This window comes from Guillardia theta, assembly GCF_000315625.1.
Source record: "Guillardia theta CCMP2712 unplaced genomic scaffold GUITHscaffold_70, whole genome shotgun sequence".
Classification (NCBI taxonomy): domain Eukaryota; class Cryptophyceae; order Pyrenomonadales; family Geminigeraceae; genus Guillardia; species Guillardia theta.
In genome coordinates this window covers 89,649-113,740 of record NW_005434604.1, presented here as the reverse complement: position 1 = coordinate 113,740, position 24,092 = coordinate 89,649, and the positions used below count along the sequence as shown (strand labels likewise).

Sequence of the window (24,092 nt, the reverse complement as noted above, 5' to 3'; positions counted from 1 at the left end):
GAGGAGGAGGAGGAGTACCTTCGGCGCAAGGTTGTGCAGCTTCACGACTCCTTCGTTCACCTTGCATGTCCTCTCAGCACCGACACGTGCATGGCGTCCAAGGCAGCTCACCGTCGTAGCATGAAGCTGCTTCTGAAGAAACCCTTCCGGCCTGCCCCAGCGTGTCTTGTCTGCGGAGTCGTGAGGAGAGGAGGAGGGAAGGAGAGGAGCAGGGGAGCAGAGGAGCAGAGGAAGAGGGGACGACCATGGTAGGAGAGGAGGAGTGGAAGGAGGAGGAGGTGGTGGAGGTAACCATGGTGGGATGGAGGAGGAGGAGAGTCGTCGCCAGCACTCTCTCCCTCCTCTTCCCCAACAAAATCGTCCGCAGCGCTCTGGCTGCAGGGGAACTCTGCAAACACGCAGAGGATGCTCCTTGGGCCGTGGTGGAGGAGCGAGGAGTCGTACTGGATGCTTCCTAGCTCCCGCCTCTGACAGCCCGGGAGGTTGAGGAGGAGGCGGCTGTTGTTGATCCCGTTGTCGAAGAGGGTGAACTGAGAAGAAGGTGAGAGGAGGTGAGGAGGAGAGGAGGAGGACGCACTGACTAGAACACAGAAGCAAGTGGTTGAGGAAGAGGACAGCTGGGGTTTCGGGGAAGGAGACAGCAGTTGAGAGGAACTGGAGGACGCGAGGTGGACGAGGGGGGAGGGGAGGTATTGGGGGATGTGGAATAGTAAAAGGAGCAAGGAGGGTGTTGGAGGGGGAGAAGAGGATGAGGAGGAGGAGCGGGAAGGGGGAGGGAGAAAGGAGGAAGAAAAAAGGAGAAGGAAGAAAAGGAGGAGGAGCGAAATTCCTTCTCACGTGAGTCTCGAAGGTGTTGGAGTGGAGGACAGCTACGACATGATCGCTGTGGATGCCCCGGGGAGTCTGGGAGAGGTTCTCGTCCGTGGTGACGACGATGCTGGCAGCAACTTGAGGTCAGGGGCAGCGGGAGGAGAGGACAAGAACGGTGATATGCTCTCACTCCCCAGTCTTGAGATCTCGAGCAGCTGACAGCTGAAACTCCATAGTGTGCTCCTCGTAGAGCTTGTACACAGCCCAGCTCTTCTCTGGGCTCTTGGTCCTCCGAATGACGCACATCTTGTACGCGGGCAGGGGATGGTAGTACCTTTCCACCCGCTTCCTCCTGCTCACCACCAGCTCCCTGAACTTCGCATGCTCGTCAAACCCTCTTGCTTCCCCCCCTCAACCAGCAGGAGCTTACAGAGTCGTGCGGGAGGTTTCTCAGCTGCGCCAGCAGCTCCTGGTGCGCCGACGAGTCCACCAGCATCCCCTGCACCACGTTTGCGGCCGTGCTGAGGTAGTCCAGCAGAACTCAAGGCAGACCCTCTGCAGCTCGACGGAGTGGTACTCTCGAGCATGGTGCATCGCTCGCAGAATGTTCGCCGCGCCCAGGCAGCTGGCGATCTCCTGGGCTGCCTGCTGGGAGAGATCTGGGATGATGAGTAGCCGAGAGGCTACGAACACCTGGAAGCTGTCGAAGTCTCCTGTCAGCAGCTGTTTCGCCTCTAGGTAGTCCAGGGCCGCCGCCATCGCATCAGCGTTGGTACAGCCGTCCCTGATGGAGATCTGGAGCTGGTTGGCGGAGGAGAAGTCACCAGCCATGAGCTTGCGGAAGAAGCCTGAGCGGATCAGGTCTCTCCTCCGGTAGCTCCTCTCGTGCCTGAACAGGTTCAAGCACTCCCATACCGCCTCCCCATCGGTCTCCTCCTGCCCCTCCTCCTCTTTGGCCTTCCCCATGCTCATGGCCAGAACCGCCCTCGCTCGCCCCGCGAGAGATTGCTCGGCATGGCTGGCAGGGCGTCGCTGGCTGACTGTCTGTGCTTCACCCCTTGGCCTTGCAACGCGATCTACTAGGATCACTCTCACGTACTCTCCCTCCCTCCCCTCCTCCTCTTCTCCCTTCGCTTCCCCCTCCACTTCCACCTTCTCCCACCTCACCCCATCCTTGTCCTTGTCCTCTTCCTGCTCCCTCTCTTCCGTTCCTCTGTCTTCCCTCCCCTCCTCGTCTAGGGGAGCGACCTCCTCCACATGCACGCTCAGCCGATCCTTCATCCTGCTTCATGGGGCATCAGGTCGAAGAGCTGAAGGCGGCATGGCGCGACTCGAGGACGAGCCGGGAGGACAGAGGTGAAGGTGGTGAAGGGCAGGGACAGGAGAGGAGGGAGGATATGGGAGAGGGAGGGAGGGAGGGAGGGAGGGAGGGAGGGAGGGAAGGTGGCGGGGAGGGGGGGGGGGGGGGGAGGAGGGTGGTAGGTAAGGTTAAAGGTAAAAGTGGAAGTATGGAACAAAGAAGCAGGAGAGGAGAGCAGCGGAGAAGAGGAGGAGGAGGGGGGGGGGGGGGGGGGGGGACGAACGGAGACAACGGGGGGAGAGGAGAGGAGGAGAGAAGAAGAGAGGATAAGAGAGGTGGGTGAGGAGGACATTAAAAGGATCACAACCTTTAATTGAATTATGATACATGACCGAAACTCATGGTGAGACTCGGTGAGCTAGCAGAGGAAGGCCACAGACTCTCTCCCAGGACGAGAGCTCTGCTGTGGGAGAGTGAGTGAGGGAGCGAGGAGGGGATGGGTGGAGGTGAGACGAGAGGGACAGAAGGAGAGACGAAGGCGAAGCAAGGGGAGGAGAGTGGAGAGAGGTGAGCTAGAGGGAGGAGGGGAGAGGAGAGGTGGCAACTAGATGGTTCGGGAAGGTCCAGGGAGGGGAGGGGATGAGAGAAGGTCTGCGGACGGGAGGCTGTTCACCTCGTTTTGCTCCTTCCAGACAGCAGGAGATGGCTGAAACCTGCCAGCAGGGTCAGTAGCTCGAGCGCTATGGTGGGGATCTAGGGTACCCCGAGCAGAGGAGGATGGAGGCAGCTTCTGCGTTCCCAGCCGTAGCATACTTGACTAGCAGATCCTTGGCCTTGGCTCGAACCTTGAATGAAGCAGCGTAAAAATTCCTCTCCTTCTCTTTCTCCTTCTCCTGCTCCTGCCTCGCTTCCGTTTCTTCTCCCCCAAGCTTTTGTCCCTGCCCTCCCTCCCTCTCTCCTCCTCTCCCCCCCTTACATAGCGATCAGGGTCGCTCAGCCTGTTCATCAGAGCCTTCGGCGTCCCTTCTTGCGTCCAGTCCACCTGCAGCAATCATGAGAACAGATCCTCGTTGACTACTCCCTTTCTCCCTCCCCCCGTACACCCTTCTCCGTCCTCCGTCCTCCATCCTCCATCATCAGTCCCCTTTCCCTCCTCATCCTCCTGTCTTCTCCCCCCCCCCGCCGCCCTGCTTTCCCTCCCTTTTGCTCTTACTCCCGTCACCTGAATCAGCGCCTTGATGGCATGCAGGCGGACATCAGCCTCCTTGTCGTCCAGAGAGCTCTGGATCCCTGCCTGGCGTCTCAGGAGGCGCTTGCACAACAGGAGGAGATAGGAGGAGAGTCAGAAGAGGAGGGAGGGAGGAAAGAGGGCGAGGAACGAAGGGGACAAAGAGGAGGGAGGGACGAAAGGAGGAAGGAAGGACGAGGGCACTCGTCACCCGCGTACGCTTCCAAGTGCCCTTGGTTGGCTGCTGGGATAAGCGCGTCGATCGTAGCCTTTCGGATCTCAACGTGATTGTCGTTGAGGGAGAGGAGAAGTTCGGCAACCAGGACCTGCAAAACATGCATCATTACATCATCATCATCATCGTCCTTATCTTCATCATCATCACTTTAGCATGATTATCATCTCCTTCATGTCTATCACCAACCTTGTCCTGTGCATTGACGAGCGAGGCAATCGCCTCGATGGCGTTGCGGCGGGAGATGAGGTTGGGAGTGTGGAGCTGGGAGAGGAGGTGGAGCCGAAGTCTGCTCTTGTCGATGTTCTGAGGAATGAGGAGGAAAGGAGGAAGGGGGCAGGAAAGAGGAGGAAGAGGAGGAAGAGACGGTATCAGAATCATTGACAACAACCAACAAAATGTTACCTCTCTATCCTGCAAGCTCCCGGCATTCATTCCGGTCACAGGGTTGAACTTGACGCTCGAAGCACCTGAGCTTTGTAAGAAGGGAGAGGACGGGGGAGAATCTGGCTTGTAACTACCAGGTGGGGAAGGGGGAGGAGGAGAGGAGAGGAGACTGGACTTCTTGAGAGCTGAAGCCCAATCATTCTTGGGAAGCCTCTGGCCAACCGTCTGAGGAGGAAGCGAGAACCCCGCGCTCCATCTGCTGTCTCCTTGCGGGCTGAAACTTTGTCCCTCTTCCTTGGTAACCGCAGGGATGGTCTGAGACCGCATGTGCTTTGAAGTTTTCCATGCTGCCAGAGTTCTCCTGCTCAGCACGTTACTTCTTGCTCCTTCACGGCCTCCACACCTTGAAATTCATTCAATCTTTCCTCCCTCCCTCCCTCCCTCCCTCCCTCCCTCCCTCCCTCCCTCCTCCCTCCTCCGTTGTCACATGTTGTAGGTGGCAGCTTTGTCTGTCTCAGCCTTGGCAGCTTGGCCTGCGATCTACGAGCAGGTCATTGTGGGGAAACAAGATAGAGAAAGAGACGAGAGAGGAGCTACAGACAACGAAGAAAAGACAGTAGAGCAAAACTGAGACAGAGAGGAGTGATTGAGGGAAAGAAAGAGGAGGCATCGAGCCCTACCGTCCTGGGAGTCTCTTTTACCAACGTCTTAGAACTTTTCCGAGTCGAAACTTGATCTGAAAACCAATCAGTCTGCCTCACTTGAGCGTAATTGTTGACCTCGCTGAGATGTTTCTGTCGAAACATCTTCAACCGTCTCTATTTCGTGCTCATCGTTCTCTGCACCAAACGTTCAGTAGCGAGCAGACGAGGATCGCAGGAGTAGAGGAGAGGTAGGGGATCATTCGCATATTTACCTTCAGGTTGGAATGGTGTCGAACCGTTCATGGCTGGCTCTTGACTCTTGAGGAGCTGAGGCCATGCCGGTCAGAGCATTCATAGCTCATGTGCTCGGCTTTACCTGCTTCACCTGCCTCCTCTCCCCATCCACTGACGCATCTCCTCGACCTGCCGCGATGCCCTCCTGGCAAGTGTCAACACAATAGCTCCCGTCGATCATTAGACAACCTTGTTCATGTGCGTGGACCTCTGCATGTCAGGCATTCTGCAGAGAGTTTGAGCTCTATGTAACCAAATAATGGTGTCACTCACTCGGGCTTGTGCGGCTGGCTGGGCGTTGAAGGCAGACCGAACCATTCGTTGCCGTGAGCGACAGAGACATTTGCGTCTTCGAGCTCAACGTTACAAACATCCCCTGACCACGCACAAGTTGCCGTACCAGATTCTTGCTCTTGCTCGCGTGGTGCTTGTGCCTCGACGGGTTTAGCCGCCGCAAGACGAACAAATTCCTGACTGCGGCCGAGCTGTTTGACTTCAGCGAACTGCAGATAGACAAGCAGTCAGAACTACTGAAGCCGAATACAAACAATTCCTGACGTTGTTAGTTTTCCCGCTGTGAGTGATTGAATTATCCAAGGAGGACGAAGAAACGTTGCCAGGGGATTGACTCTGATAATGAATGTAAGACAGAAGGAGTTTAGTGAATCAGGTGCGCTACCACGCAAGCGTTCATGACCAGGTGCTCCAAGTAGACCTTCGAAGAATGGAACGAGGAGAGAAGCAATGTAGACAAGGTACAAAGATGATAAGGGAGGACGGGGAAGAGCAGAGAGTCAAGCCATGCCTCAACGAATATCCTCCTCTTCACCTGACTTTGCCTGGCATTCACAGCGTTCCTGTGCCGCAACGCCTCCTGCCTCTCTAGTTCCTGAGAGTTGTCGTTCACCTTACTTGCTTTCACGCATCTCATTCAGCACCTTCTGCTTGGCCTCCGCCACCATCTTCTGGTTTGCCAACGTCAGCAGCTGTGTTGGGGAGAGCTCGATGCTGGTATGCGCTGGTTTCGAAGCAATGGGAGAAGTCTCAAACTTCAACAGCTGCCAGTCTACGGACCCCATCTCTCGCTGCTCGGCGTCCTGGCAAGACAGTGAGCAATCGGAGAGCATGGCAAGGACAGGGACGCTTCGTACCGATGTAAATGACATCTCAGAGCTCGGACGTAGAGGGGGGGCTGAGGAAGCTTGTCAAGTAAGCTCAAAACTCCTCTTCACTTCACTTCGGCTGCCGTCGATACAGGACGCGTCCACGGTCCTTCAAACGGAGAAGAGACGTCAAGGCTTCATCCTCATGAATGATGGGGGACCTGAGGTGCTCCAGCTCCAACAGGAACCTCCGAGCTTCTATCGGCCGCATACCAAGAGAGTTGACATCCTGTACGCGAGATGAGAAGGGCCGGGTGGCAAGGGTAAGGCAAAGGTGCTTCCGACCTCCTCGGTGATGAGCAAGAGGTCAGAGATCAGGCCAACCCCCAGCTTCCTGTTCATGGCGCCAAGATACCTTGAAGAGCATCTCAGCTTCTTTTCATCAGTTTCAAACTTCAGAATCTACCTGTCAAGTTTTAACTTCCTGAGGTATTCTTTCAGCTTGTTGATTCGGGGAGTGTTGAAGTTTGCGCCGTAAGTTGAAACCCTGTTCAACAGAGCCGTCATGATATCACCATCACCATCTTTATCTTTACGTCTGTGGAGGTCTTTCCTTTCTGACCGTAGAAGCGAAATCAACTTGCTTCACTTGCCCGCTGCCTTCAGCAGCAGTTGGTCTGGTAGATCCTACCGGCAGCTTCCTAGGATGGAAGACCGGCTTGTATTCAGACTGAGTTACACCTCCTCCCTTGGACGGTGGAGAAACATCGTCTTTGTTGGGAGATGTCCCGGTTTTCTTTTCCCAAAACCTCTTGTATGCGCCAAAGCTTCGGATGCTTGGCTTGGAGCTACCGGCTGCATCTGATGAAGCGCCATAGCCCTGTAGAGGAAGCAACAAATCAATGTGACGTGTTGTAAGAGTTGAACTACTCGACTCATGCAGCAACGTCGTCCTGCAAGAGGGAATTCCCGCTTGCGGCCGATCGATTCGACTTTCTAATCCTGGCCATGTTCCATCCAATCATCTTTGATACTAGATACAATCATCGTCCTCAACTCCTACTCCACCCTCTACCTTCTACTCTCCTCCTCCTCCTCCTCCCCCTACCCCTCCTCCTTCTCTTCCTTGCCTTCTCTCTTACCTCTTTCGCCGCCATCATTTCGCCACTCCCGAAAGGAAAAAAAGTCAAACCACTCATTTTGAATTTTCCAATTCTGTTCAAAATATAAACACATAGTTGAAAATTTATCCAGAAGTTTCACATTTTCTTGGATAATTTCGATTCTGAACCATGACCCTCTTTCCGAAGTGCAACTACCCTACCCTTGGCACAACTAATAAGCTTCTCAGTACTAGTAGGCGCCCCGTCCCCGGCGGCCCGTGGCCCGCCGCTGCTCCCCAGCAAGGTTCCTCCGGCTGAGCCGGTCAAGTCCAGCATGTCACGGAGTCAGCAGCCTGTGAGACCGACCGACAGTCTTGAGGGTCTTTGGTTTATCCGAGTTTATCAACACAAACAATACTACATCATCGCTTCACATGGTTGAGACTCCGTTTCACCCCTGCAAGCCGGACAAACAGTAAAAAGAATAAGTTTCCCTCCTCCTACCCTCCCTCACGTCATCTGATGCCGCTGCTTCATCAGCCTCAGCTGTTTCAGCCGTTCCTGCCAGTTGGACGAGTACTGCTCGTCCCCGTTAGAGGCGATCATAGCCGCAATGTCCGCATCTATCAGCAGCCGGCGGACGATCATGGGAAGAGACTCTTCGGGTACTAGGAAGGAGTCAAGCCCGGGGCCGATGAGAGGGACCGAGGGCGCTCGCAGGACAGACACGCGGAAGAAGCCGTCGGCAAGGGGGACGAGGAGGACGACGACGAGGTTGAACTGGCCGGACAGTGAGTCCAGGGAGAATCCGTAGTCCGAGTCAGTGTACACGACCTTGACGTGCGAGTTGCCGATGAACCTCTTCTTGTTCACCTGCTCTGCCCCCGCCTCGTTGGGCATCAGGGTACCCACGAAGAAGACGCACTGGACCAGACTGTTCCGCCAGAACAGCGCGATCTCCCCGTCTCGCTTCTGCATGCTCCGGTCCAGCCCCCCCGTGAACACGTCATCATTGCAGTCCACCAGAGACGCATAGTGACCCAGGCCGCGCAGGAAGGCTTCGTACCTCGCGCTCCCTCCCGTGTTTGCCAGGAACTCGGCCTCTGTCCGCTGGCCATGGGCGATGTAAATGACGCCGAACTTGTGGGTCAGGGTGACTGGGGTGTTATCGAGGAGGCGGATGGCCCGGTTGAGAGCGTCACTCTGCTTCAGCTCGCAGGGAGTCAGGGAGCTGTCCTTGATCCCTTCCCCCAACGGTCCTCTCCTCCACTCCATGAGGATCAGGTCCGGCTCTGGAGCTTCGCAGTCAGCCGCTGGAACAGGTGCCGCTGGCAGAGCGGAGCTTGAGGACGAACCCTTCCTCTGCCCTCCAGGGCTGACTTGGCATTCCTGGGACTGGCTCTTGCTCCTCTTATCGGCAGCCGAGAGCTGCGGAGTAGCTGAAGACAGGATTTCACTTCCATTCCTGGACTCAGCAGCCTCAACCTCCTCGCTCCTCCCCGTCAGCCCCTCCTCTTCCTCTGCTTCAGCCTGAGGCACTTCGATGTGCGAGACGTCCCGGATAGTCAGGGTAGCAGAGATCAGGTGGAGGAGCCCGTCGATGGCGACCACGGGATTGCAGTGGGAGCTCCCCATCCCACTCCCTCCCACAGCTGCGAAGAAGACCCAGCGACGCATGTCCGTTGCCCTTCTCGTCTTGAGGTCGATGAGGCCTAGGGGAGTGGACCGGATGGTGAAGCATGTGTCTCTCAGCACGTAGGTCTTCTTCTTCACGCCCTCCCTGTCGAACAGGGCCTCCGTGTTGTCGTTGTAGGGCAGGCCGACGCTCCGCATGCTCGAGTCGTCGTTGAGCAGGAAAAAGTCCAGCATGATCGCACTCATCGAGTCTTCCTTGTGCGCGCTGTCCAGCAGCATCGGCTGTGCGACCGATCGGATGAACTCCGCTCGCAGCATGACAGGAGTATGGATCCACCAGAGCGAGAGCGCGCGGCCAGCCAGGTTGGCTATCAGACCTCCCCAACGGTTCTTGTTGATGAAGACGATCATGACATCGAGGCCCTGCCTGAACATGTTATGAGGCATCGGGGTTGTCATGCCGGGAATCTTGACAGCGACGAACTTCATGTACTCCAGGCAGTGGATGATGAGAGTGGTCTCGTTGGGCCGGTCGGCGAGCAACTTTGCCATTGTCAGCATGGCCGGCAGGTGCTCGAGGATGAGATCGGGGTATATGACGCAGAAGATGGAGAGGTAGTCCAAACACGTCAGAGTCACCTCCCCGTTGCATTTGATGCGCTGAAAGAATTCGCCAGGGTCGGGAGGCTGCGATGCGGCAGGGCTGGGATTCTATCAAGGAGGACGCATGTCAAACCATCGAGAGCAACCAAAAAAAATCATTCGTCACCTGAGAGTCATTCAGATTCCTTCCAGGCTGTGAGTTGTGCGCGGAATATAAGCCATAGGTCAGAGCATGTATTCCACTCCGAACATGTTTGGTTGCGAGTTGATTGTTCCATCCTCCCAACAGCAGTCCCAGCAGGTGATATCCTGCCTTGTAGTTCTTGTTCCTGTTTTGACTCTCTCCTTGGCTTTGCACGTCCAAGTCTTTCATGTTGGAAGATTGATTGTTGCCTGTTGGCCCCCACGACAGACTGGGGAGACGCTCAAGGAGCAGGTGGTAGAGGGGCAAGATGTCCTGCCCATCGAAGATGAAATGGTTCTGAAGGCAGCGGATCAATCCTGCAGTGCATACGGTGAACTCCTGCTGGCTGACTCTGTCGCTTGTGATGGACGTCAAGAGAGTATCGAACAAATGCTGGACATCAAGGTGGCAGCGCACGCTCGCGCTCTGACTGCTCTGGTTGCTGACATTTCTGTCTCCCAGACTCCCAGACGGGACGTTGTCGGACAGCTTCTCGGTTTCTGTGTCGATCATCAGCCTCGCCGTTTCTTCGCTGCCTCCACCATGTCTGAAGTTTCTGCTCGTTAGCAAGGGAGATCATCAGGCAGGGGAGACGTACGAGCTAGACTGCTTGCTGCTCGTCTGCGCAAGCGAGCAAGGGCAAACCGATGCCTCCTCCCCGGGGATCTCAAGCTTCGGTCGGTAGTTTGAGGTGCTGGGGGCTCAGGTTAGCAGGTGAACGGGCAGCACCGAAAAAACAAGTCAACCTCTGCATGCACGTGAGCAACGAGAGGATCTCGCACTTGACAGGGTCAGCAGCAGCGCTCTTGAGGCGGTTGGGGCTAACAGGCTGATCTGCAAGCCCCAGCAACTTGTCCCAGAGGGCCGTGAACCTCGAGGTGGGAAGGTGCTTGACTGCAGCTGGGAGGAGTCTCATCAGCGCCTGCACTGCTGCCAGCCGGAGATCCTCGTTCCCTTCCACCTTGGCCGCGTCATGCAGGATCTGAAGGATGACCTCGAATCTGGAGGAGGATAGCAGGAGGGGAGGAGAGTGAGATCGACGAGACAGCATCTGCAAACGTTTTCACCTGTCGCATTTCATGTGCTTTGCCAGGTAGATGAGAAGTTCAAGGCCCTGGCCACAAGTTTCTGTCACTTTGTAGCCGGAGCCCGCATCCCTTCTCTTACCTGCTTCCACACCTTGGCGTTCTTTTCCGTGGCGATGTCCCCGAGGAAGGGAACAACGGCTACATCTGTGATCTCCTGCTCGTACCTGTTTATAGGTCACAGCAAGCATTTAAGGATGCTGGCACTGGACGCTTGCTCACATGCTCTTGTAGTCTTCCAGCAACAGCTGGAGGGATTGCAGGGCGCGCACTCTCACTTCAGGGAACGTGCAGGTCTTGTAGAATGAGAACATGACCTCAGACAGAGTTTGCAGCCAGAGAGGATGCGCGGGGTATATCAGATCTATGTGATGTTCGAAACACTCCAGGGCCAGCTGCGAGGGAGTCAGTGGGCAGCTAATGCTGTCGCGTGCAGGATCATCCTGACGTACCTGCTCCGGCACATGCGCCACCACCATCCGAATCAAACCATAGAAATCAGCCTCGAGCCCTTGAAACATGTCGCTGTCGTGCATTGCTTTCATTGTCGCTAACACTCGCTTCAGGTCCTCGAGCTCCACAGAACAAGTCTTCAGATTCATGGCGGCGTCTTGGGCCCTTGGATTCGCCCGACTGCTGGTCAAAGAACTCTCTGAGGAGACGAGCAGGTTCTTCTGCGAGGATGACATCATGGCTGCCCGTGACAAGGCCATGAAACTGTCTTGATCCAGGCTCCTGGAATAATTAGTCCCAAACCTCTGCAGTCCTTGATCAGTGCGGTGCGGGAAGGGAATAAGCAGGACAGTTTTCACCTGAGGTTCATGCTGAGTCTCAGACGCATCTATGGCCTGCACCATCCGTGCTTTTGGGCTCTGGCTGACGAAGGAGGCGGAAGGGCCGATGGAGAAGTTCATGACAGCAGCGATTCTCTGCAGCATGGTGATGATGACGGTCCATTCGAACCGGAGGGTGTTCCCCGAAGTCTTGAGCAGTCGATCCACTGAAAGGAGGATTTCATGCGCGATGATCGGCTCCTGGTTCGCTTCCACGGACGCCAGCAACGCTTCCAAGATGCTCTATCACAAGATCAGCAATTCATCAGGACCCAGGGTAAGGGCACCTGTCGTGAGTACAGCATGCTGAGCGACTCGACCTTCGACGACCCCCAGGCCGCCATGCTGACAAGGTAGATGGCACCTCTTGTCTTGTTTGTGTGCCTCTCAGGATCAAAGTCACTCTCTGCCACCTTGTGCAAGACACTCGTGGCTGGCAAGATTGATTTCGAGCGGGGGGGCTCCTGCAGAATGTCGAGCAGGCGGTTGAAGGCCACACTGCAATATGCTCCCATCAAGACACTCCGCATCACCAGCCACGAGTCCTTGCTCACTTTTGCCTCGTTCACCGCCCTGCAAAGAGTCTCTGTGAGAGTTCGCACCTGCAAGGTGACAGTAAGAGAGGAACAGAGGAGGACGGGAGAGTGCCCTTACCGAATTCTCCTGCGGCATCGTGTAGCGAGCGACGACGTCGAAGAATGCCAGGCAGGATTTGATGAGCTCGTAGCAGACCTCGGATTTCAGGCCTGTAGAGGAGCAGCCAACCACCTCATCCTGCTTCTGCATCCTGTTTGCTTGCCGAGCAACCTGATTCTCCTCTTTGGAAGTGGAATCCTGGCAGTTGGACTCGCAAACTGAGCAAACGGCCTGCAGCAGTCGCGTCGACTGGTCATCCAACAGAGTGACGGGGTTGTACTTAACAAAGGTCGCGGAGTAGATCAGGAGCTTGCAGCCAAACTTGTGGTCCACCTCGTCGCTCTGAACGGTGGCGATGCCCTCCAACCACTCAATCAACAAGTCGCAAGTCTCCCTCTCAAAGGGCGACGCATTCTGCCCGCCTTTCGTGACGTGCGAGAGAAGCTGCAGCTGCAGCTTCCTCCCCAGATTGCTCCCTTGATTCTGTGCGATAGCAAAGAAATGACATCTCAAGACCCCAAGGCGGTTGAAGTTGCACCCAGGATTCTTGGGGTCGCCGGAGCACAGCGCTCCAATGAAGTTGATCACCTTCTCCTTGGAGTGATAGGGACGAGACGACTCTATCAGGTCCTTGAGGTTCAGCCAAATCTCCCTAGGATCCTCGAACTTATACTGTCTCACCAGCTCACTCAGCTCGTCCAGAACTTCCAGCCGTCTCTCCAGGGGTTGAGAGGAGTTCAGTTGCGACAGCGCATGCTGGTAGACCCTCCCGTCCGCCACCTCTAGCGACTCGTGCTGGTGAAGGCTAGGCTGGCTGATCTCGTCGCTCGTCGAGCGGGACAAGGAACTGTGACTCGGTGAGTTCGTCGGACTCTCGTCCTTGGGCCCGCTCCGAACTCCGACGCGTGCCAGCACTTGATGCAGGCGATTCAGTATCGTGTTCTTCCCCCCACCATTTTCCGGAGGTCCTCGGGTGTCGTCAGCTTCCATGTTGAGCAGCGCTGATAGCAGGAAATGCAATCTCAGTCCATGCAGGGAAGTGAGCTGCTGGGAGGTGCTAAGAACTTGCTGTACGCCCGAGAACGTAGAATATCTCCTGCTCCTGCGAAGTTGAAGAGGTCAGCACGAATCAGGCGTAAGAATGGCATCAAAGCGGAGAAGGGGGGGAGGTGTATACAGAGGGAAATAGAAAGATGTGAAGCTGGGTGTAAACTTCGTGCGCAGCAGCGACGATACAGGGGAGCGGATCTGAGCATCAGGATAGGGAGCACAGGAAGAAAAAGAAGAAAAAACACTCGGGATAGCATTCCGTCACAATTTGTCACGAGATCCAGCAACAATCGCACACTAACTAACGAGCTCATTCCTTTCTTATGCAGAGGAATCAGAACAACACTTGCAGTATTCTTACTTCATCGCACCCGCACACATAAGTTCCTCTGCTCACCTCGGCGCAACAAGTCATGGCAGCTCGACATCAATCTTAGCCCAGTTCTCCTCCATGTCTCATGTCTCGTCGGCGTCGCCATCCTCCTCCTCGTCTCTTTCTCGCACCGCCTCCTTCACAGCATGAAGTTGCAACCTGAGACATCCGGACCCACCTAAGGAATGACTGTAATTACTACCCTACCCCTTATTTTCAACCTTGCAGACCCCAAATTGCAAGTCGACTACCCTCACTAAAGATCACCCACCCACCACTTTTTCAATCTTTGTTCATGACACCCTCCTTTGGGCCAATTTTTGGTGTGGTAGGGGTGCTTTCATGGCGGGGTGGGCCCGTTCGCCCCCCTTCGTGCGGTTTTAAAATAATATTTTAAGAATAAAAGATTTTTAGTAATGAGTTGTATATCTCAATATACCCATCCTTTTAAAAAGAAAGTGAAGTAAAATGTCCCCACAGTTGTACCATGTTACACGAGCCAAGATGCATTTTTACATATCACACCTACCATCACTCAAAATAATTGTATATATTACATGTAGTTTTAAACGTTTTGTGTCTACCTCTTTGTGCCAACTTGGATGCGATATATATTTTTAATCTCATATAGTTTTTAAATTTGTATTGTGTAAATCGCTGAATCGGTACCGGCTTCTCTCTTAGTACCAGCGTTTCGCCCGCCACTACAAGGGCCCCGCCATGCCGCCGGTGGTCAGCGGCTGGGAAGTGGTGGAAGAGGAAGGCACGCACAGAAAGTGGAGTGAGACACAGTGAGAACGGAAGAGAGGTACACAGAGCCAAGGGCGGCAGCTTGTCCTGGAAAGCAGCGGTTTGTGAAAGAGCTGGGGACGTGTTTAGGGAGGTAGGACGAGAACAAGGGTAACGGAGATAGATGCTGCAAGACAGGGACGAAGGCTGAGGGTTTGACTTTTGCTGTCCTGCTTCAACCTAACCGATCAAGAATAAGCTTCGGGGACCACAGTCTTTCTCAGTTACCCATCTCATAATACACGATGAGCATGAAAGGCTCTTGCTTGGAATGCGCGTTTTGCAAATCTACCGACCTCAAGGTGAACAGAGCCAACGAAACAATACAGTGCGAGACCTGCGACCATATTCTTGAGGAAAGATACAATGATTACCGTGTCACAAACATCAACTTCGAGCGGGAGAGCCCATACTGTGCAGTGGTCAACGACTCATTAGCCAAGCACAAGTGAGTGCAGCTGTATCGTTGAGTAGTGTTCATGGACTGAATGATATGAGACTATCTGTGCTGATCATGGAGTTTGTTGATATGAATCCTAATTTTGACCCTTGGCTTGATCTGGTTTCACGATGATACAAATTCACTGCTCTACAGGTTTGACTCCAACGTTGAAGGAGATCCCTTTCATGCCGCTGGCTTCATCACTGCCTTCTCCCAGGTCTCCCTGCAGCAACAAGGAGCCTTCACGCTGACGGCTCGAACCTTTCCGGGCGATCTTGCGGAGCTGGAGCGCCTCCTGCACGATCTGGATGTGGACTGCCCAGTCTCAGCGAAGCAGCAGCAGGCAGCAGCAGCACTGACGGGCGTGAAACCCAAGTCAAAGAAGGACAGCGGGGGGTATGCGAAACTGCGGTACATCCTAGTGGCTTACTTCGAGCTGCTGGACGTCGGCGAGATGATGGGGATTAAGAGGGTGGATATCGATGAGGCCCTCAGGTTGTTCAAACAGTTCGTCGACGCCTCTTCGAACCTTCGGAGCAAGAATGTCGAGTCTCTTGCTATCGCCTCCCTTGTTCTCGTCATGAGGAAGGCTGATCGCGCTCGCGACTTGCCAGAGTTTGCGGCTGCCTCTGGGCTTTTACAGAAGGATTTGATTCAGGTGAGCTATAGTTTTGATCCATCCGTGCGGGAACCCACTTGCTCTGTTTCCAGGGTATCAAAGCTGTTCAGCAAGCGCTGGACTCGAGCAGCATGTCTAGCACTGCCTCAGGTTCAGACAGGCGGTTATGTGTTTCTCTTAAATGACACACCATCCAGTGAGCTCCCACATGCCCCAATTTTGCAGAGTTCTTGGGATGCAAGGGCAAGCAGAACAGCTCGCGATTACAATCGGGGAGAATGCAACAACGCACAATGTATGCACACGAAGGAATCCTATCAGCATAGCGGCGGCTGCAATCTACCTAGCTTGCAATCTAGAAGATCAGAAGAAAACCCAAACAGAGATTTGTAAGGTGAGTTCGCCAGGGCTGTTTGTTTGAGTGCTCCTCTGAATCCATGCTCTTCTAGGTTACCGGCTTGACTGAGGTTACGCTAAGAAAGGTGTACAAAGAGCTGCTTCAGGAGCACGACAAGCTGATTCCCAGCACATACATCGCCAAAGTCCGTCTTCAGACTTTACTACCCCTCTCTCTCACAGGACCAAGACCGTACAAGCACGTTCCTTGCGCTCTCGATAAGAAAGGATGCTACGGTACAGCATGTCGAACCTGCGGTGGTCGCATTGAGATTTGTCGCAGTGTCCATGCCCATCCCACCGGCCGGTGCGGTTGCAGGAGCTCCCGAGGGGTGCGAACTGAGCGACCGTGAGCTCAAGAACTGAAAGGTTTGTAGGATGGATCCCAACTCGCCTTTCCTAGCATCCTTCTTCCACCGGGGCATGTGAGTACAGCGTCAGCGTCACTCAGCCCTTCTCAGCAGCGCTGATGCTTGTTTGGCAGGCCACCTTTCTACGGGCAAATCCCGCACGATCAGATGAACCAGCAAATGATGCAGATGGTGCGGCAGCATCGCGCCTTCCCACCCCTTCCTCTGACCTGCTCCCCTGCCAGGGCATGGATGCGAGCCAAGTCGGCAAGCTGCCTCACCAGCCCAACATGTTTGCGCCAGGCCTCAACCCATTCCAGGTTGGCTGACTGCAGGAGGATGCGATGATCTGATGGTCGAGCCCGCAGAACTCCCTCTTTGCCATGCCGCACCCGCCAGGGAAGCCAGGAGAGCAGGCTCCCATCGCCAACAATGTGACCTCATCCCAAGGTCTTCTCCTCGCTAACTCGCTGTCTCAGGGCGTGGCAAATGTTCCTCCTCCCCCCTTTGGAATGCGCTCTTTCCAGCAGATCTTGGAGCAGAACAGACAGGTAGAGGAGGGATTTCATTCACAAGATGTCCTTCATTCACGCGCTGTCTAGCAGAATCAGTCACGAGGAAATACCATGCTAAAGAACGACCATGCCGCGCGCGGAAGCTTCGGTGAGAGCATGTTTGACATGTTGAAGCGTCTCACTTGGTGAAGGTCAAGGATCCAACGAATTTCCTGCGAGCCAAGGAAACAAATGAAAGCTTGGGAGAGAGGAACTCGTTCTTTAAAAAGAGGAAAATCATCAACACACTGCAATATAACGTGTACTTTTGCTATGCCCCTTGTTGCATTCAGAGTGTGCCCTCTTCTATCTTCAGGTCTCAGTCATTCGGAAAGTATATCTGCCTTAGACGATGCCATTTGGGTGAAAGTTATGACAAGTTGTCAGCTTTTCCAGCTTTTCCACTTAGTAATCGCAAGGTCGAGTAGATTCTACGTAATAATTCAATTTGCACTGCAATGAGGAGCTTTCTCTGGGTCCTTCTGCAACTTTTCTCCCCAAGACTGGTTTCGCCCTACACTTCTCCTCCTTGACTCTGCTCAGCCATGGGGCGGATTGCTCGGTGTCCTCGTCATATTACCATGGCAACCATCAAAAACGAGACAAGTCTGTTCCCTTTTGACCTCTTGCTTAAAATCTTTTAAGTTTATTGTACTCAAATAATCACTCATATGTAAACACTTTTGTATACAATTGTACAAAATCGCTAAAAGATCAGCTTCTGTGCATTTTTAAGTTGTAAGCCAGTCGAGAATGCCGCATTGGTGGGCGGAGCGGAGGAGCAGCAAGGGAGGGTCTAGGGGGTGAGGAGGAGAGAGGAGAGGACAGGACAGGAGCAGGCATAGTGAGAAGGAAGTTACCAGGAGGTGCCCTAGAGGGAAGTGTAGCCAAGATGTAATGAGGAGCATCAGAAGCAAAAAGAGGCCGCAGGTGGTGCAGGGAAATACACCTGTGGAGGCTGGTACGACAAGGAGGACGTCAGTGGATGGGATCGAGCTTCCGCTGTGAGCAATCAGTGGAGTGATAGCGTTAGATTGTTAGAAGTCACCCGGAATACCTTGAGTGCTGCGAATCAACATCCTTGCTGTCCTTCAGTCGGCGACAAGACTGATTGGTCGGCTTCGCAGATACAGTAGGTTGTTGGCATGCAGGTGGTTTAGCTCCGAGGGAATGAAGGTATGTTGGCACAACGTTTGTCCTATCACCATGTTTCCATCGTGTTTATCCTCCTGCCACAGTCCCTTTGCTGAGTTGTCAACCATCTCCAGACTGATCCTATTAGCAGTTCTCTGGGACTCACTGAATCTCCTCCTTCCTCCGGATATCGTTGACGTTGTGAGGGCTGCGCATCATGGACAGAAAGAGGTGACGGAGGGAGACGGAGTGCGTGTTGTGCTCTATATTGAAACTTCTTCAGCTCCTTGAATGAGGGCTCGTTTGGAGATCAAGATTTGGATGCGGAGATATGGAACGGAGATGGTCAACTCATCAAGCCATGGTGCTGTCACGCGCGAAATCTGATATGAATGCACACTGAAAGAAGAGAAGATCATGCCTTGCTGCGCTTCTCTTTTGCCTCTATCGTTCCTGCTACGTTTGCGTCTTATGGGCTCAGCCTGATGTCGCGTGTTGTCCTCCTTGCTCTGTCGGCTGCGAGCACGTCTGCGTCCTCCATGATCCTGTTGAGCAGGCACCCGATGCACGTTCCTGCTCCGACGCCGCCCGACGAGGCAGGGAGGCTGAAAGGTGAGAGCAAGAGGAGGCGACGGGAGAGTGAGCTCAGGTTGACTCGGATCTTCTCTGCCTCCTCCTCGCAGTCCTTGAAGAGCTGGGGATCATGGACACGCCAGCAGATTCAGAGTTTGACTCGTTTGCCTTACTTGCGCAAGTGAGTGAGGAGGAGCTCGATGTCGGGCTGTGCACCTGACGTCGAGCAGAGGGCATTTAGGACGCTCAGTGCCGCCATCAACTTCATCGACGCAGAGAGACAGTGGTCCAAGGCCACCATCGGCTACGACGTGCATGTCATTGGTAAGTGCAGGGGGAGTTCGTGAGCTCCCAGCTAGTTGACAAGGATCCGCAGACAGAGACATCTCCATCTGTGCGCACACGATCTTAAAGGAGCATGAGAGGGAGAGCACCAAGGGTGTGCTGGTGGTTCTAGGTTCGTTCCCCAGCTATCTTGTCGTTCTCGCGTGACGAGCACCATTGTAGATACATCGAAAGATGAAAGATTCAAGTTCAACGACTTGTGCACTGGTGAGAATCAGCGTTTACATCCTCATATGAGATGACGTTTTCTGCTTCAGCTGGTGTCAACCAGATCAAGTTCTACGCGGGGTGTCCTATCAACATTTTTCGAAATGGAGTCGCTTGGTTGTTCTTTTGACACTCACTTATGCACTTGCCGCATTTTTGTTCTTTGTCCTTCTTCAATTCCTCCTTCTCCCCGACTCACATTCTTCTACCCAAACTTCTATTCCTGAATCCATATGCTCCTCCTCCTCCTCCTCCTCCTCCTCCTCCTCCTCCTCCTCATCCTCTCTCTATCTCTCTTCCTTGCTACTCCCACTTCTGATCCTCCTCGACTCTCCTCCTTTTCCTCTCCTCCTCCCATCAAGCTTGTTTCTCTCATTCATCCTCTCCTATCATTCCCTTCCCCGACTCTTTTCCTCACTCTCGTCGCCAGGCCCGTAGGTACAATTTGTGTCTTCGACTCAGAGCCGAGGACCTCTTTCGATCTCGACCAGTGCGCCATGCTGCAGGCACTCACGAGCTGCCTTCCCCTTCCTCCCTTCCTACCTCAACACTCCCTCTCCTCCTACGTCTCCTCTCCTCCTCTCCTCGTTCTGCCTTCTCCCGTCTCTGCTCTTCTACCTCGTCTTCTCCTGATTCGGCCGCCTCTTCCCCTCTCACTTGCCTCTTCAACTTTCTCGTCTGCTGTCCCTCTCTGCCTCCTGACCAACATGTCGCAGACACTCTCCAAGGCGATCACCAATCACATGTCCATCCCAAGTGGCCAAGGAGGGCAGGACCTGAAGAGCGCGTTAGAGGACGTGGAGGACCGAGTCGTAGTAAGAGCCCCCTCTCCCCAGCTTACTCCAAGCTGAGTCTCGATGCAGGCTCTGAAGAAGTGCATGGCATTCACTATCCGCAAGGTGAAGACAATAGAGGAGAGCAGAGCAGAGGAGAGGAGAGGAGAGACAAGGGGGGGGAGGGTAGGATAGGTGGGAGAAAGAAACAGCAGGAGTGACAAGAAGGGCCCACGAACCATGCGAGGGTAGGACAGAATGACAGTGAACTGAGAAGGAGAGAGTGTAGAATGTGAGGATAGAGTCTGGTAGACGATAGGATCGAGGGGTCTCCTTCGACCTCTTCCTCTCTGGGCCTCTGACAGCTCTGCCTCCTTCCAGGTCGACGATGCTGCGATCCGGATGATGGCGGAAAAGCTCAAGCCCGTCACCATCCAAGAAGGACAATACCTGACCCGCAAAGGTTGGTTCCCTCCTATTTCATCTCTTAATTTGCACCCCCTTCTTCTTTCGGCATCGTCTTCGTTTGCGTCCAAGTCCCCCCCCACCCCTCTTCAGTCCCCACCCTCCCTCCCTCCCTCCCTCCCTCCCTCCCTCCCTCCCTCCCTTCCCCATTCCTCCTCCTTCTTCCTTCTCTTTGTGGCCCCTCCCGGCTGCTACTCCTCCCTCATCTCGATCCCTCGCGTACTCCTTGGCTCTCTGCCCCGAGACCGCGCAAGGTGATGTCTCGTCGCGTCCACAGGCTCTCCCGGTGACCCCATGTACTTCATCGTCTCCGGCTCTTTGGTTTGCACCCTCAACGACAAGGAACTTGAGCGGCTCACCAAGGGGCAGGTAGGAAGAGCATGGCAGGAGTAGGAGCAGGAGCAGGAGCAAGTTGCAGCAGGGGGAGGGGAATGGCAGAAGTAGGGGCACAGTAGGACAAGGACGAGGACCAGGAGTGGGTGCATGGAGCAGAAGGAGGAGCAGGACAGAAGGAGGAGCAGGGTGGAGAAGTTAACTCTTTGTTTAGTGCGTAGGAGAGCTGAGCTTCATCAACATCGCCAAGATGCTCTCGTCAGGGATCCCCCGCAAGGAAGCGCTTCACCGATGCCGCCGGGCAGCAGATGTCGTCGCTACTGACAAGAGGTGAAGGACAGAGCATGCAGATGCCCCGTTGTCTTGCTGGGTTGCTAGGTTGCTATGGATGCTGCGATGTTGCCTTCGCTCCTGCTGCGTTTCTTCCTCACCGGATTGTCTCTCTTCACCTGCCTGCGCTGCTGTCAGTCGATAGCGACTCACGCTCCTGCAGCGAGCTGCTGGCTCTCTCCTTTGAGGACGCCTGGCCTCTCCTCCGCAAGATCCCCAACCTCTGGTACACGTTGCAGGTGAAAGCGAATCCTATCCTCTCCTTCTCTCCTCCTTCCCAACAGCTTTGTTGCCGCCTCTGTCTTCCCTCCTCCCCTTCTTCTCCCCTGCTCGAAATCTTTCCTCCTTCACGTTCCCCCTCCTCTCCTCCCCCATCGCTCCCATCGCATCTCTGACCCTCCTCTCTCCTAGGACATCGCGCATCAGCGACTCATCCGAGTCTCTCGCGTCTCTCCCAAGTCTTCTTTCTCTACTTCCACCAGCGCCTGCCGCGCCCTCCAGCTCTAAGTTGCGACAGAGTTGATGTTCGAGGAGGAAGGGGGAGGGGGAGGAGGAGGAGGAGGAGGAGGAGGAGGAGGAGGAGGAGGAGGAGGAGGAGGAGGGAGGGAGGAGGGTGGAGGGGGAGGGAGGGAGGGGATAAGGGGGGGGGATAAACTCGACTCGTGATGAATACAGTCCATTCGATAGCTTGTGATGCTGTCTATTGTCTTCCATCGATTCTCAACTGCAGACAAGCTTCTAATGTTTCACAACTCCGTCTTGACGCCCTGCTGCAAGACAGTCAGCAGCTATCAAGTCGAAGGCCCGCGGGCTTCTCATGCCTTGTCGTCTATCGACACTTTGATGATGGTGTCGTACTCGTCTCTTACTCCCTCCTGGACCTGAGGTGACGTCACCATCGTTGACATGCCCTCTACAGTTCTCACCTCGACCTCAGTTATCCCCGTGGAGTCCCTGGGGTGTCAAGAAACAAAGACGTCAAATGAGCGTGCGTTGACAGGTGCGTTCAATGGACGCACTTGGAGAACTGAACATCAGACGTCTCTTGATGACAGAGAGGAGGCTGGCAAGACATGACCTCTGCACCCTAAAGTCGTAAACGAACCTAGTCAGAGAGAGAGAGAGAGAGACAGAGAGAGACAGAGAGAGACAGAGAGAGACAGAGAGAGAGCGAGACAGAGCGAGAGCGAGAGAGAGAGAGAGAAAGAGAGAGAGAGAGAGAGAGAGAGAGAGAGAGAGAGAGAAAGAGAGAGAGAGAGAGAGAGAGAGAGAGAGAGAGACAGAGACAGAGAGAGAGACAGAGAGAGAGATGGAGAGAGAGAGAGAGATGGAGAGAGAGATGGAGAGAGAGAGAGAGAGAGATGGAGAGAGAGAGATGGAGAGAGAGAGAGAGAGAGAGATGGAGAGAGAGAGAGAGAGAGAGAGAGAGAGAGAGAGATGGAGAGAGAGAGAGAGAGAGAGATGTGGAGAGAGAGAGAGAGAGAGAGAGAGAGAGAGAGAGAGAGAGAGAGAGAGAGAGAGTTAAGGGAGAGAGTTAAGGGAGAGAGAAGAGGAGGAGGAGAGGATAGGGGGAGGGGGGGCGAGGAATGAGGAAGATTCGAACGAAGGAAAACAACACGGATCTGTGGATAGAATCCCCTTGCAGAGACTGAACAAGAGCAAAGCAACGCCAGAACTTCTGACTCAACAAGACAAACGTGATCACCAGGATGCTCTCAAACGCCAGGCGAGGAAGAGGGATTCGCATCTGCGGTAAATTCTCGCCGTCGGCTCCTCGCGCCCACTCAAGGATGTGGATGTAAACGATCCCCTGCCTCCTCGTCGTCACCCCCCATGGCGCTGGAGGCGAAGGGCCTCCTCTCGTTCCTAACACGCTCTCTCTGTACTGCCCCAGCCAAGCCCCCAGCAGCTGGAGACTCTGCTGGAACTCCGGCTGGATGTCCCCGGTGGGCATGGGCCCCACGTTGAGGAGGAGGTTGGCGTCGAAGCCAGCAGACCGAACGAGCATGCGAACGACGTGCTCCATGGGCTTGGGCGTGTGGTCGCCGGTGTATCCCCATGCTCCGTTGGCATGCAGAGTATCGCATGTCTCGAGAGGCAGGGACGAGTCCACCTGCAGCGAGCTGTGAGCGTACCCCTGCGTGTTCTCACCAGGCGCGTCCTTCTCAAAGATCTGCATGTCCTCCCCCCAGTAAGGAGACCGATGGTGGTTGTTGCCGATCAGCGCATTCGGCTGCAGCCGGTGGATCAACTTGTACGTCTCCTCCGTTCTCCACGTCTCGTGCGACGGCTTGTCCCACCACCCGTCCAGCCAGATCCCAGCTATCTCCCCGTACTCGGAGAGGATCTCCTCAAGCTGCCGGTGCATGTAGGCAAGGTACTCGCTCCAGTTGCCGCCGGCCGGCCGGCCCGTCTCAGTGCCGGTGAAGCCACGAGGGAAGTAGTCGGGGTGGCTCCAGTCGAGAGGAGAGTAGTAGACGAACAGCTTCAGGCCATGCTCCCTGCAGGCCTCCGCGAGCTGCCGCAGGATGTCCTGCCCGTAGCTGGTGGCGTCCACTATGTTCCACCTCGTCTGCTTGGTGTGCCACATGCAGAAGCCATCATGGTGCTTGGAGGTGAAGGTTATGTACGACATGCCTGCTGACTTGGCTAGGAGAACCCACTCTGTGGCGTTGAAGTTGGAGGGGTGGAAGTGACCTCGAAGCTGCTCGTAGTCGCTCATCTTCATCCTCTCGTTGTTCAGCACCCACTCTCCTCTTCCCAACACGCTGTACACTCCCCAGTGGATGAACATGCCGAGTCCTGCCGACCGGAACCATGCTCGCTGCTTCAGGTTCCCTGCGCTGGGCATCGAGAGTCACCCTGCGCTAGGTCTTGCTCCTCCTGCCTCACCTTGGAACGTACTCTGGAAGCTCGTCCACCATCCCGTCGTCCATGTCGCCAGCGAAGGCATCGGGAATGACAGGGAGGATGTTGTCAGCAAGCGCTGGCCGATGATTGAGGAAGAGGAGGAGGAGGGGGAGGAGGAGGAGGAGGACAGGGATGCTCCCACCCCTCATGCCGACCATCTTCATCGAGGCGATCTGCTACTGATGCATCCGAAGACAACAAGATCAACCCCAACCAACCTGCCCGCAATGTCACTCCTATCCGCCACCCTCCCCCCTCGCTCATTGCACCGTCACGTCTTGCTTCTACCTTGCTGTGCTAGCCTGCCCCTCTTTCTCCTCCTCCTCTCTTCGTTTCTTCGATTCACCTCCCCTCCCTCCCTCCCTCCCT

At 54.9% G+C, this 24,092-nt stretch overlaps 6 protein-coding genes across 6 annotated transcripts in view; 2 read left to right on the top strand and 4 right to left on the bottom strand.

Moving 5' to 3' along the window:
- Nucleotides 1–2,091, bottom strand: part of GUITHDRAFT_113797 (hypothetical protein) — a gene marked incomplete at both ends in the record, with an annotated part of 2,358 nt that extends 267 nt beyond the window's left edge. The window contains 7 exons of the mRNA XM_005826981.1: nucleotides 19–60; nucleotides 112–170; nucleotides 293–530; nucleotides 838–937; nucleotides 1,001–1,185; nucleotides 1,241–1,309; nucleotides 1,363–2,091. Coding sequence (XP_005827038.1) covers nucleotides 19–60; nucleotides 112–170; nucleotides 293–530; nucleotides 838–937; nucleotides 1,001–1,185; nucleotides 1,241–1,309; nucleotides 1,363–2,091 — 1,422 coding nt within the window. The remainder of the gene's footprint in view (nucleotides 1–18; nucleotides 61–111; nucleotides 171–292; nucleotides 531–837; nucleotides 938–1,000; nucleotides 1,186–1,240; nucleotides 1,310–1,362) is intronic.
- Nucleotides 2,092–2,528: 437 nt separating this feature from the next.
- GUITHDRAFT_113796 (hypothetical protein) lies at nucleotides 2,529–7,200 on the bottom strand (the record flags this gene model as incomplete). Its single annotated transcript, XM_005826980.1, has 27 exons — nucleotides 2,529–2,573; nucleotides 2,784–2,823; nucleotides 2,873–3,009; nucleotides 3,087–3,152; nucleotides 3,333–3,400; nucleotides 3,550–3,664; nucleotides 3,763–3,879; nucleotides 3,979–4,043; nucleotides 4,264–4,321; nucleotides 4,641–4,696; nucleotides 4,740–4,799; nucleotides 4,877–4,931; nucleotides 4,981–5,043; nucleotides 5,088–5,124; nucleotides 5,172–5,247; nucleotides 5,299–5,401; nucleotides 5,457–5,528; nucleotides 5,578–5,613; nucleotides 5,728–5,787; nucleotides 5,837–5,995; nucleotides 6,050–6,090; nucleotides 6,136–6,170; nucleotides 6,223–6,290; nucleotides 6,347–6,416; nucleotides 6,468–6,548; nucleotides 6,598–6,881; nucleotides 7,144–7,200. The coding sequence occupies 27 exons, from the start codon at nucleotides 7,198–7,200 to the stop codon at nucleotides 2,529–2,531; spliced, it is 2,124 nt and encodes a 707-aa protein (XP_005827037.1).
- Nucleotides 7,201–7,614: 414 nt separating this feature from the next.
- Nucleotides 7,615–13,070, bottom strand: GUITHDRAFT_113795 (hypothetical protein; the record flags this gene model as incomplete). Its single annotated transcript, XM_005826979.1, has 10 exons — nucleotides 7,615–9,450; nucleotides 9,509–10,082; nucleotides 10,125–10,220; nucleotides 10,273–10,527; nucleotides 10,594–10,640; nucleotides 10,694–10,778; nucleotides 10,834–11,006; nucleotides 11,064–11,687; nucleotides 11,732–12,046; nucleotides 12,099–13,070. The coding sequence occupies 10 exons, from the start codon at nucleotides 13,068–13,070 to the stop codon at nucleotides 7,615–7,617; spliced, it is 4,977 nt and encodes a 1,658-aa protein (XP_005827036.1).
- Nucleotides 13,071–14,543: 1,473 nt separating this feature from the next.
- Nucleotides 14,544–16,849, top strand: GUITHDRAFT_113794 (hypothetical protein; the record flags this gene model as incomplete). Its single annotated transcript, XM_005826978.1, has 13 exons — nucleotides 14,544–14,740; nucleotides 14,888–15,392; nucleotides 15,446–15,503; nucleotides 15,551–15,747; nucleotides 15,803–15,986; nucleotides 16,033–16,081; nucleotides 16,127–16,174; nucleotides 16,234–16,291; nucleotides 16,345–16,419; nucleotides 16,468–16,533; nucleotides 16,579–16,650; nucleotides 16,705–16,762; nucleotides 16,806–16,849. 13 exons carry the CDS (start codon nucleotides 14,544–14,546, stop codon nucleotides 16,847–16,849), a joined length of 1,611 nt encoding a protein of 536 aa, XP_005827035.1.
- Nucleotides 16,850–18,004: 1,155 nt separating this feature from the next.
- Nucleotides 18,005–21,320, top strand: GUITHDRAFT_143009 (hypothetical protein; the record flags this gene model as incomplete). Its single annotated transcript, XM_005826977.1, has 16 exons — nucleotides 18,005–18,018; nucleotides 18,071–18,151; nucleotides 18,344–18,399; nucleotides 18,471–18,541; nucleotides 18,591–18,684; nucleotides 18,737–18,817; nucleotides 18,868–18,912; nucleotides 18,963–19,029; nucleotides 19,351–19,402; nucleotides 19,629–19,727; nucleotides 19,776–19,811; nucleotides 20,067–20,148; nucleotides 20,428–20,519; nucleotides 20,698–20,813; nucleotides 20,977–21,052; nucleotides 21,225–21,320. 16 exons carry the CDS (start codon nucleotides 18,005–18,007, stop codon nucleotides 21,318–21,320), a joined length of 1,158 nt encoding a protein of 385 aa, XP_005827034.1.
- A 308-nt stretch (nucleotides 21,321–21,628) lies between these two features.
- Nucleotides 21,629–23,749, bottom strand: GUITHDRAFT_113792 (hypothetical protein; the record flags this gene model as incomplete). The annotated part of the gene is made up of 5 exons (XM_005826976.1): nucleotides 21,629–21,694; nucleotides 21,740–21,767; nucleotides 22,430–22,461; nucleotides 22,519–23,656; nucleotides 23,706–23,749. 5 exons carry the CDS (start codon nucleotides 23,747–23,749, stop codon nucleotides 21,629–21,631), a joined length of 1,308 nt encoding a protein of 435 aa, XP_005827033.1.
- Between the last annotated feature and the right edge of the window lie 343 nt (nucleotides 23,750–24,092).